General features: G+C 38.5%; 1 protein-coding gene across 1 annotated transcript in view; it reads right to left on the minus strand.

The window, feature by feature from the left end:
* Nucleotides 1-512: 512 nt before the first annotated feature.
* Nucleotides 513-13,210, minus strand: part of HTR2A (5-hydroxytryptamine receptor 2A) — a 39,357-nt gene continuing 26,659 nt past the window's right edge. The window contains exon 4 of the mRNA XM_075265497.1: nt 513-2,090. Coding sequence (XP_075121598.1) covers nt 1,309-2,090 — 782 coding nt within the window. The 3' untranslated portion in view covers nt 513-1,308. The remainder of the gene's footprint in view (nt 2,091-13,210) is intronic.

Raw genomic sequence — 13,210 nt, forward strand, 5'->3', positions numbered from 1 at the left:
GCTGAATTCCTGTCACCTGTTTATCTTATGAAGACATCTCCTGTTGTATGCTTTGTTAGAAAATATGGACATCATAGAGGTAGATGGACATCCTCTATGAGCTACAATGGAGACTCTCATTCTTGCAGATTGGAGGTGTCCTTGCTTTACACGGATGATTTTTCATGTAAATGGCTGCCATGTAACACCACTGTGCTACAGTTTGCTGAGGTTGTTAGGAGCGGAGAGTTGTTGTCTCGTGTTTGCATTTTGAAACTGTTTCTCATGACACAACTCATTTTAAGAGATTTTCCAAGACTAATATGTTGATGCTCTGCCCTTTGGAAAGGTCTCTAATATGAGATCGGTAGATTGCTGCAACCGCTTAACTGGACAACTATCAGAGCGCCATACATTGTATGTAGTGGCAGTGCTAGGTATTGCATCTCAGCACATTCTCTTGAATGGAACTGAACTGCACACACAGCCCATCTGATTAATTAACAACAGGTCATCAACATCAGTATCCATAAAAATGTCTAGAACTGGCATGCATGTTACTGGAATGTCACTAAACCACACTCTGATTCATAGAACAAAAAGCTGGTTATTGAAAGCAGCTAGTAATTTGCATAAGAATGTGGAATAACTCAACATAGGTACAAGAACAATAAAGAAAAGATTGTATTATGTTGGTAAAAACTATGAATTTTGTTAGGTATAATAAAACTTTAAAGGGTTTTTCCCATCAAAGCAAGTTATCTCCCATCCCCTAAGTATATTCGTACTTTGGCTATCTCTGTCACTCCCATTGAAATTAATAGGACCTTGTGGGACAGAACTCCCTGATTTCCCTGGTGAGCAGGGGTCTAAGTGATCATACCCCCAACAATCTGTAAGTTATACCCTATCCTATGGACAAGGGATAACATTCTTTGATGGGAAAACCCTTTTTAGTATATCTGAAAGGTTTCACTTTCATAGGCACAGTACCTGTCGTAAGTCCTCCTAAATGTAGACTGCCCTGTTCTAGAACATAGACCTATAAAGTGCTCAATCGCAGATTTAGGGAGTCATTTGAGGTACAATAAGATGGATGAGGCATGCCTCATATAATATCTGTTTTTACTCTTTTACTTTTCCATTTCTCTTTCTCACATACAGCAAAAAATAAATATATGTATGGATATTTCTACATTGTCCGTATAGAAAATTCCACCCTGGTCTTCATCATAAAATGTATTACCTCTTTATTCACCATCACTTATGAATCACTGGTCCCATGTTCAGTCAGTATACAACACATTGACATTTGTAACATTAGCATATTCACAAACAACTAACATTTTCGTTGACAGATGGTTTATCTAATGGGGGCAATCCTATAGTCACCAAAGAATAGTCATTTGTTTTAGTTTTGGTTTCCTTCTTCAGGTTCTTCATTTGTGCTAGCTGTAGTTGGCTAGAGTTATATGCCAATGCTGGGATGGTGTTTACTAAAATTAATTGTAAAGGCTTCTTTTCCTCCCTGTAGCGACACTGGATGTAGCGCGAGAACGCAGAGCGGTAGGTTTGGTTGAAAAGTGTATATACAAGTGGATTCACTGCTGAGGATAGGTAACCAATCCACACAAACACTTTCAGCAGTTCCCCCATAATATGCTCATTACACAAGTCCTTGCAGAATACGGCCATCACATTAGTGATGAAAAATGGACACCACATAATCACAAAAAGGAAAAACACAATCCCCAATACCTTGGAGGCTTTCTGCTCATTGCTGATGGACTGCATAGTTTTTCGCCCATATGGAGCAAATTCCTTTTGCAAGGAGCGCTGGAATAGTTTCTCTGATGAAATAGATGTTTGCGGGAGGAAACTGAACAACGCAAGCTTGCTCTTTGCCCCCAAGCTATTAAAACACAGGTCAGCTTCTTTCTGGAGTGATTTTATGGTTAAAAAGTATGTGACCACCATTATGATTAGAGGAATGAAAAAAGCTACAAAGGAACCAACAATGATGAAGTGCTCGTCGGATAAAGAGCAGTTTTCTTCATTGAACACTTTGCTGTCATCTTGTAGTCCAAACACAGGCACTGGCATGGAGATACCTTAAGAAAACACAAAGGAAGTGTTAAATGCTGAATGGTCTGTAGGCTGAATATAAGGCTTAGAAAGAATTAGAGCTGAACTAGAAATTGTGTACTATGTACATCACTGGATCTTATTTAAAGGAGTACTCACCTACCCTTGGTCCGCTGTTTCAGTGTTGGGTCCCCTGTTCCATTCTGTGCAAGCAGTGACTGGGCAAGAAGTGAGTCAGCTCTTGAGGCCAGTCACTGGTTTTAGTGGTCACATGTCAGGTACCAGTGACGTCACTGCTAATACATCATTAGTACCAAACGTGTGACCGGGGAGGCAGCGATTGCCGGTTGTGGTCACCGGAGTCATTTCACTTCTGGCCCAATGAATGTGGTCACGGATCCACCACGGGTCAGAGGATTGTGGGTGTGTGAGTATTGCTTCTTTTTTGTTTTGTTTTATTTCAACCCCAACTACCTGTTTTTTTCCAGTTTGCCTGGAAGATTTAAGCCTTATTTACACCTTGTTTAAAATGACTGTCTTTTCACAGCGGCGCTAAAATCCACGCACCCTAAGGACATATTCACATGTCCATTTTTTCACAAACAAAATAGGACTTGTCTTGTTTTTGCCCATTTTCATGGATCAATGAACGGATGACTCAAATGTATGAGGGATCATTGAAAACGGGTGCGACACGAAAGCAAATTGGCCACGCGAAGCCCGAACTGCCATCTCTTATCAGAGAAAAATGCTGCTATTTCCTCTCTTCAGTTCCTCCCTTGCTAGCTAAACTGCTCAGAGCTGTAGACAGACTGCAGATCAGAGAAGTCTATAGAGAAGGGTGAGGGGGAAGCAGAGAGATATAAACGATCTGAAGTAGATAACAGTAAGATAACATATATATAGCTTAGTACCGATAAATCTGCTACAAACCTGCTAGAAATCTGCTAAAAACTTAGTGTTGTATGAGACAGCACTTCCCTCTATTTGTTTATCACTCTGCTGCCCCTTTTCCCCTTCTGCTCTCCATTGACTTTTATGTAATCTAATCTGTGAGCTCTAGGCTGTCTTCAATGAGCACAGATCTGGCAGTAAATTGTGCAGTTTAGCAGCCAAGAGAGGACATAGAAGTATAAGATATGTTACATTCTTCAGAACTATTCATTTACAACAAAAAAATAATAATGGACATTTGCTCTTTAAAACTTCACGTGTAATAGCAGATTCTTCAAATAAAGTCTCAGAAATGGTTCTCGCAAGGCTCTCAGTTAGAGACCATGCTGACACTTTGCTACTACAACAATCCTCATTTCAGTTTCTATTTCACAATACAACGAAGAGACTTCTTATCTCTACTGTGTGCTAAAATGTGTCCTGTGTTGGAGGAAACAGATGGCATATCATATCTGAAGATTTACCAAGAGGAAACAGGATCACTTAGGGAAACATTCCTACGGAGGGGAGCTCTATCAAGAGCAGGACTCCTGCTTTTCACTAATGGAAATTATAGAAAATTGGGTATTAGACTAATAACAGTGTCAGGTAGGTGGCATTTGTTCACGGGTCTGTGAACAAAAATGATGACATCTGTGTTTCATCTATTTTTCATGGACCCAGAACATACAAAATATAGACATGAAAGTCAGATTAACCACTGATATTACACCATCTGCAAATGGGCCAGGTGGGCTGCTGTCTGTCAGCAAGCACAGACCTCACAAGTCCAAAGATGGGGGTATGTGAATGACGTCTTACTTAAGTGTCCATGGATGGATTGGATCTGTAAACATTTTATCTTTTACCATTTAAAGCATAAAATATTTGACACTTTATTATACCTTATCTGTTGTGTATTTCTTTCACAATGTAGATTGTGAGCCCCATATAGGACTCACAATGTACATTTTTTCCCTATTGGTATGTCTTTGGAGTATGGGAGGAAATCTGTGCAAAAGACAGGGAGAACATACCAATTCCTTGCAGATGATGTTCCTGGCAGGATTTGAACCCAGAACTCCAGCACTGCAAGACTGCAGTGCTAACCACTGAGCCACCGTGTTGTCCCTGGTCTGTTGCATCTTGTGTGAAATTTTTCTATTTAATTTAGTTGGGGGAAATTGCACACAAAACCACAATTGCTAAAATATTGTAATTGTTACATCTTAGCAAAATGTTACAGTAGAAATATTTATTACGATCCCTCCATAAATATTTGCCTCCTCCTAGCATGTAGCACACATGCTGTTATTGGAGTTCTACTTTAAAGGACTATTTTCATATACCCATATTGGTCTGATAGAGTTGATGTTCCTCATTCAGGACCTTGGCTAGTTCAGGCCAGGGCAGAGGTCAGGTGCAGACAGTGTCTGTCTCTATCTGTAAAGGGCTGAGCACAGCTGTGTAATACACACACAGCCCATTGTTTGCAACGCTTCACTGCCCATGTAGTGGGCTGCTGGAAAATTGAACACTTGCTGGCAGGTTTCTTGACAGCATTTGGCTGCTTCTTAATTATATCTGTGTATGATGAAAGTGAGTGGCAGCAAATATTGCTGCCATTACATCTGTATCAGGGATTGTCACACAGTGTCCTAAATTGTAATTTGCTGTTCAGGCCTTAAGACAGCTGGGTGACAACCCCTATGGGGAATTGACAGCAGTATTGGTTATCATCTAAGACCAAGCTAAACTGAAGGGGACAACTCAAGGACCAACAAATCTTAAGACATATCTCATGTTATGGTGAAATTGTTTTTTTTAAATAGAAAAATCCACCGAGTTTTTGACATGTACCAGACAGTGAAACTGAAATATATTTAAAGAAATATTAAAATCTTAAATAATTAGATGGAATGGTAGAAAAGGATTGTCTGTCAATTAAAGGAATGGGGCTAGGCTGTAATGCCAGAAACATCCACATGTTAGTCAGTAAAATATACTTTCCTATTGGTTATATGATGCCAACCTTGTTGACATTTGGTTGCGGCTTCCCTGATTTAGTATCTGAACATTAAAGTGGTTCTGTCTTGACAAATACTTATTTCATATTAACAGGATCGGTGATAAAGATATTATTATTGGGGATCTGACTGCTGGGATTCACACTGATTGATAGAATGGTGGTTCTGAGTTACCCATTTCAGAGGCAATTACATGGAGTAGTGATCATGGATGTGCCCCGCTGCTCCATTCCAAGTTCAGTTCTAATCCTATCCTACTATTGTTACTCAATCACGCAAAAATGGCTGAACGAATTTGGATAAAATTTGGCACATAGATAGTTTGTAACCTGGATTAACACATAGGATACCTTTTATCCCGGTAAATGACATGGCTTCATGACTGTTATGAATTTATGTTAACATACTATAATAAACTGCTCTTGCCTGCAGGACTATCAGCTAATTGCATTTTGCCCATTAAACCTGGTCTGTTATCTCTCTATGTAAACACACAGATAATACTGAGTCCATTCTGTACAAGCATCTGCATATTATCTGATCTGCTTAAGTGTTCTGTTCAGCCAAAGGGAGGAGGGGGAAGACAAATACACTCTAGGCAGTGTGCTGACACACTGAGATGGGAAAACCCCTTTAACCCAAATTGGCAGTTTCCCAATTTTAAACATGCTGGGAAAAAGAAACAACACGCAGACGAAGGGGCAGAAGCTAGTAATAAATATGTATTAAGTAAGTTTTATACTTGCTTTTTACATTTGCAATATTAATGTATAGATTTAGGGTAAATGTGACTTTTATAAATAAATGTTTGTGGCCTATTTTGTACTTTTCGACGTGCTGAACTTTTATATGGCTCACTGCACATTCTTCAGTGTTATCTCCCTGTGAAATATCACAAATAATCCACAAAAGAGATTTCTCACTCTTGTATTTATCTCTCTCAAATCATCTTTTTTCTTTGCTATCTTTATCAGTATTTCCTTTCATGCGGCAACACACTAAGGCATGAGTCACGAAGCGGGGAGGGGGGGGGGCTGCGGAAAGCATAAGATTTAGGTCATCTAGAGTAAGTCGCAATGTGAAATCCCCATGCAGTGTAGAGCTTTAGTGCTTCATGAGTCCTACTTAGAATGTCAATATTTTGTTACATTTTTCCTTCTTCAAAATGATGTTGTAAAATACATGAGGGAATACAAAAAATCTGTATGTGCTGGACTTGTAGCATGTAATATTATATAATATCAAATTTCTAAAGAATGGATCCAATATAAAATATGTTCCGTATTTTGCATTTCTAATGCATAATATTCATTCTCCCTAAATTTAATAGCCATAAGGCAGACTATTATTTCTTTTCTATTATTAAATGTGCATGTTGTTAGTTTTTTAGCATCTTATATAAAGCTGTACAATTATACAATTAAATAAAATGAATATATGTAACACATACAGATTAGAGATGAGCGAACACTGTTCGGATCAGCCGATCCGAACAGCACGCTCCCATAGAAATGAATGGAAGCACCTGGCATGCAGACTTTGCCGGCGGCCGGCCGCTTAACTCCCAGCGTGCCGGCCGCTTCCATTAATTTCTATGGGAGCGTGCTGTAAGCGTGCTGTTCGGAATGGCTGTTCCGAACAGTATTTGCTCATCTCTAATACAGATGTGTCTACACTTCGATCTCTGGTTCAGTTAAGGGCTCCAATTTCTCATTAAACCAATTCTTTTTACAAAACCTGCTTAACTTGTAATACACATATCTGAACATATGAAGTGAAGAGGACATGTATGGAAGGAAAGATCTATATATATAGTAGCTTTACTCGCTGTAGCCTGGGACTTATATAATGATAAAATGGTATCTTCTGACATTTATACCAGCTTGAACACATCAGCTCAACCTATAGTTTAGAGATTAAGAGCAAAAATTGCCCAAAGTCTGGAAGGATTGAGTTCCGAATTATAGTGAAGATTGATCTTGAAGCTTCCCATGCAGATGTAGGTTAAGACTGTCTTGGGTAGAGCAAACCATCAAAAAGAAATGTTTACTCTTGGAATAAAAGCTTACACTGAACCCATTTTAATCTTCAGATGCCGCTTCCACATTTAGAGTCTATTTTTTCCTTTATTTAGTTACAGTGTACTTTCTAACCTGCACTAGAAAAAGGAAAGCTTATATCTGCAGAGTAGACATCCTCTTTTTTTCTAAATATGCATTTTTTTTTTAAATATATATTTAGGGTATCAACCCAACTTTATATATGGTAAAATCCAATAGTAAACTGAGATCTGCCTAGAACTCTCCGCTGGTTGCATCCTGCAGTATTCTGCCTATAAAAAAAGTTGTTCTATCCCATAAGAGGTGTTGGGTCTTCCTTCCAGCACCCCTAACAAATAGCTAATTTTGCAGAGGGCAGTTGTGGCCAGATGACTGTTGTGGCCTTCATGTAACACATCAATGACTGATTCTGTTACATTTACAGAGATGGATCATATTGGAGGATCTGGAGTAAGAGCCTTACCACTACAATGTCAAACCAAGAGGTTGTTTGAGTGTCTTCTGCAATTATAATGTTAGAGCCGGAGTCCTCTGGAGGATTCTCTGGCATTCTGAATGACCAACTGACACTGTACCTTACACTAACTTACTTCTAATTCACTAATTCCCTGATATAATATTATTACATTAGCTTCTGTCATTTGCAATGCAATAAAAATATGAACATCTATGTTTATAGACAAGTAAGGCCCGGTTCACATATGCATTTAGTATTCCGTACAGGGAGTTCGCTTGGGTACCCCTCCAAACGGAAACCTATACGCATTAAAAAACGGTTATCTAAGAAACCACACAGACCCCATGGACTATAATGGGGTCCGTGTGGTTTCCGCTCAGTTTCTGCACAAAACCTGCGGAGAGAAAAGTGCTGCTACCGAACGCAGATTTGAGCCGGGCCTTGAATTTGTCTGTCGTTTACAGAACACAGGCTGCAGATTTCTATATAACAGGTTGCTGTGTGAACAGAGAATGGCCGCTGCAGTGGGAATGTACTATTACATGGCGATCATTCGGAGCAGAACTTGAAGAGCAGCTCTCCATTTTGACTCCTATAAGGGAGAAATGAGAAGACTTCCCCATTTATAAGGTCTGTAGGTGCTATTAGAATATGTAGGTGAAGACGTAGACTAGACAGCTGCAAAACACATCCATTTATCGCAGTCTCCATTAACCCAAACATTATATTCCATTTCTCTTATCAAAGGCTCTGACTTTAGCCAGAGAGTGGAACTCCTGTAATATTTTATCATGTAGAATTATTGGGATGAGTAATGATGATGACAGACATTTGTAATGTGCTTTTATCACAGGAAGCTTTGGGGAGTTGGGCTGCCATACAGGCACTCATCCCCACCACCTACAAGGATCAGTTGTTTGTACGGGGAACCAATTTACCTATTGGTATATTTTGGGTATGTGAGAGAAAACCCACGCAAACACTGGGAGAACATACAAACTCCATGGAGACGTTGGCCCCTGTAAGGCAATGGTGCTAACCACTGAGCCAACATGCTGCGGAGTATTCCGATACAATTCCGCTTTACAGACTGACCATATGAGAACACAAGAAGATCATTTATAGACCTGGCAGATTCCATTTATGTATCGAATATTTGTGGTGTTTCTCACAGAGAAAATCTGTTTAACAAATTTATCATTAGGGGTGACAGGAAATGCATTTGTTGATATCTATGTAAAAGAACTGTGTTACTTCTTTCAACAAGATTTCACATTTCAAAGACAATCCTATAATGCAAACAGCAGTGTTTATCACATCTTCGCCTGCAAAGTTTTTAGTATGAAAACTCCGGCAACAATCCATGTGCCGTACATGAGGTTTATGTTTATTATTGCACTCTGTATGTATAAAGTATTGGTACCATAAATCTTCTACATATTAGGTTACAGACAGGAAAGAAAACAAACAGCAGCACAAAAGTCAAGGATCAAAGAACTTGTTGCCTATTAGAATCCATTAATTCATCTTTAATCAGTTCAAATGGAATAAACTATTTACACACTACAAAAAGTCATGCAATGACCCCAGGTATAACATTTTATTTCAGGCTATTCTATTAGAGGTGGAGTGTAATGGTGGCACACAGAAGAATTACCATAGCAGTCAGGTCACTTCCACATTGTAGGAAGCCAAAACTAGGAATGGATCCAAAATAGCGTTTCTCTGTTCTGTCACCCATGGTTTTAGCTTAGGAAATAGTGATGCAAATTATTAATCTTAATATCTTAATATGGAAATATAAATGAGGTCTAAAGGTGACATGTATAATGGCAGCTATTAGAAAAACTAATTAAATATTTCTCATCAATTCCCAATATTATACAGATCACAAGCTAGACCTTGAATAACTGTCGGCCTAATGCTTGTTATTTCAATAACTATTCCGTCCGGCCACTCCACGGACATATGTTATCAGTAGGGAGATGGCCAAAACAGACAGGCAGACACGTTTGGCAGTGACGTATCCGTCATAAGAACAAAGTAAAATTAAACATACCCAATCCTTTTTTCCCCCAACATCATCTATGAGGGCAGATTCTGCATGCCTTCATATACTGTATAGAAAGTCGAAATTGGTGGATCTGGCCTACTTTGCCCTCATGGGTATGGACACTTTTAGAATAAGGGCTATTTTTTTTGATCAAATTATGATGAGCTGACTAAAACCACTGATTACAAATAACATTATGCTTGATATGGCAGTCAGGTTTTATTTTCTCACAATGATTAACTTTTTCCAATGGTTTTAATAATTTGGCACAATTAAGTAATATGTTAGACCTTGATATGCCATCCTTAAAGCTTACCTCCAGTTATAAACAACCTTTCATAGATGAATAGTAGAGGTAAAAATAAGTAATTCTGTAATATATATTATTAAAGAAATATGTTTTCTTATCCTCTTTTCTGTAAGGTACTTTCTTTATATTAGTCTATGAAGAGAGGAGAGGGATTAGAAAAGACTCAAGTAATTGCTGCGGTTACATTCTGCTGTTCCTTGCTTTTTAACACTGCTAGGTTGTAGATAAGAAGCTGATAATATGCAGAATGGGGCAATAAATCAATTAACCAGGAAGGAGAATTCTTTTCAGGCCCTCTTTGCTTTAAAGTAATATTGTAAGACTGAATACAGAGGATATCATATGAATAAACAGCTTAATAAGTGGTCAAGGAAACAAATCTTCTTACAAAGATACATTGCAAAGTTTCTTATTTAAATACGCTATTTATTTATGAGTAGTTGTTTATAACTGGAGGTATATACGCCTTTAAGTAACCTCAAATGGATGACTAGATAATCTCTAGATAGTAGAGAGAAAGATGAAGAAGAAGATGAGCAAGATTAGTGTCAGCGAGGGGCACAGCTTGCTGGGGTGGCTTGCCATCAATTGACAACTTTTTATTGACCAGGGTATTTGAATACAGGGCTAGGATATTAAACATTGAAATTGTCTTCTGTTATCAACTAGTAGTGAATCATTTCAGGAGCCAAACTCAGGAGAACCAAGTTACACAAGTGTTTGATATTAATAAATTTTGCAGTCTTAAATCAGTCTTATTGAACAGACAAGTGCACTAGGATATTAGCAAATACAGTAAGTAAAACATAACGTAAAAAAAGGAAGAACAAGAAGGATCAATAAAGACCACATAAATGCATAACTAGCTGATGTGAGACTATATAAAAATGCAAACAAGCCAATAAAACCACATACACTAACAAGTGGCTGGTAAGCTTCATAAAAAATAGATTTTCTTAAGGCTGCCTAGCATTTACTATCATAAATATATTCAATCCCTAGAGGCAACAATTTACACAGAGCCAGTGGGAAACAACGGGATTGCTGGAGCAGTGGGGAATTGAGAACGCCGCTATGGGAATTATTATTTTTTTAGTTAACTCATATGTGGCAGCTAGACAGATTATTTAAAGCTGGAAATCCCTTTAGAATAATGGATTGTAAAGACAGAATAAGAAGTAGAGTAAATACAATATGTAGAGGAATATTATATGATTTGTAACTCAAGTGGGCAGAAAAGTACTATAGAATACTATTGAATAATGTTCTGATGAATACATATGTAGTGTAATATAATTCTAGGGTCTGATTTAGATATGTAAACCCCTGGGGAAACATTGTGTGTGGGACACTCCTGCTTTCATTGTGGAAATAGCTAAATACAGTAGAGAAACCTTAGAAAATCATGCTAGCATCAGTACCATAAAACATGCACCAAAATATCAGCACACATTATCCAAATAACAGTGTTTTTGTTAGGGAATTGCTAGGACAGCAATTCCCTGGTAGTTGTTGAACCCTGGGATGGGACACAAGAGACAGTGAGCCTTAAGCTGAAGCCCCAAACTGTCCCTTCCTATTGTCAGGCCTTATCCTACATAATAGGCGGCAACTACGAAGACGGTTCCTTCTTGGATATGTGAGACACAAAGCACAGACAAGACGGACAACAACAAAGGGAGGTCAGCTAGCCAAGAGTCAGTAAACAGTCGAGTGATGCAGTGCCAAATCGGAGTCCAAAGAATAGTCAGTAGGGAAAGCCAGAGGTCAAGAATTAGAATGCAAGCAAAAATAGTGACAGTAAGGAGCAGGTACGCACAAGGCAATAGCAAGCACTGGTGTGAATGAGAGCCAAGGCTAAATAGGGAGGAAGAACCCGCCCTGAACCTGACAGGAGGGCGGCTGTCAATCACAGGGCAAGGCCAGATTAACCATTAGAGGAGCAGAGAAAACTGAAGGTGAATCTCCTGCACCGCAGCATGCAGCCGGATGATGACGCCAAATCCCGGACGGGTAAAGATGTTAGTTTTACAGTTCTCACACTAGTACATTGGTTCAATAATGCTATAAAGTGAACCAATAATAATAGTCAAATAATATTGCCAGTAGCATTGAAAAGTGGCCAAATGTTGGGTCTGACAGTGCTTACTAAAAACTGATACATACAGTGTCTTGTTGTGACATATAGAGAGAGTGATTTATCATGAGGATGTTTTTAACTCACTTTTCTGGCTTGGTTTTGTCTTTATCTGCAGTAACCTGGTCTGACCACTACACACAGAACAGTGCTGTCTGCTTCCTGCTCTGTTTTCTGTATAGCAGCTGCTGAGAACAGATGATCACTTGAGATGTCGGTTGTTGGAACCCCAATGATCTGATAATATTTGTAGCCTGGAAAACCATTTTAGGTTTGGGCCCCATCTGGCATTTTACAATCACTGTATAGTGGATGGGATTGTAGTGAATCCTATCCGAACAGTTCAGGAAAACCAATGCAGTTTTGGAAATCGCAGCATGTCAATTATGCATAGGGAAAAAAAACAGCGGTATCCCTATAGGTATAATGGAAGCAGAAAGTCCTACTAAAGTTTTCCTCTTCCCTGGCTCGTGATGTCACTGACTTCATATACAAAAATGTCACCTATGTTCATTGAATGTGAATCTGAAACTGCAGCATTAATTTGATGTAATGAGGGAGAAATTTGATGTAATTTTGAGTGAGTGAGTTGGTTCATAGTGGGTATTTTTGTGGCATTTCTATTGCTACAATGACAGTATTTAGTGAATACAGGAGGTATTATTAATATGTGTACTAAACTACAAAATGTTGTGTACTATTAGAGATCTAACATTAGAAACTGTATATATAACCTACATTGTAACATAATGATGAAAATTTAGAACAGCTGCACAGGTAAACCAGGGATAAAATAACAAGTAATTGGGGAAAGATGTCCTTTGGTTTGAGATACTTTCTATGTAAAGCTGCTGTGAAGCAGAACAACAATGTTACAACAGCTTAAATGCAGGTTACAGTGTCTGGGGAAGATGGAAAAAGCACTCATGTGCAAAGCTTCTCCATAGGACGCAATGTTATTTCAGAAACCCCGTTACACAGAGAGCTATAATCACTCTTAATAGCTGTATTTCAGCAGGACTTGAATGAGCTGCATAAATATTGTCCGAAAAACGTAAATGCTATTTTTAAGCAGCCACCTTTATAATAATACAGGATGAGATGAAAAAAACGGAAAAAAATACAGCCACAAAAATTCAGTTTGATCTGATGAATTACTGTTGTACTAT

This window comes from Leptodactylus fuscus, chromosome 2 (genome assembly GCF_031893055.1).
Source record: "Leptodactylus fuscus isolate aLepFus1 chromosome 2, aLepFus1.hap2, whole genome shotgun sequence".
Classification (NCBI taxonomy): Eukaryota; Metazoa; Chordata; class Amphibia; order Anura; family Leptodactylidae; genus Leptodactylus; species Leptodactylus fuscus.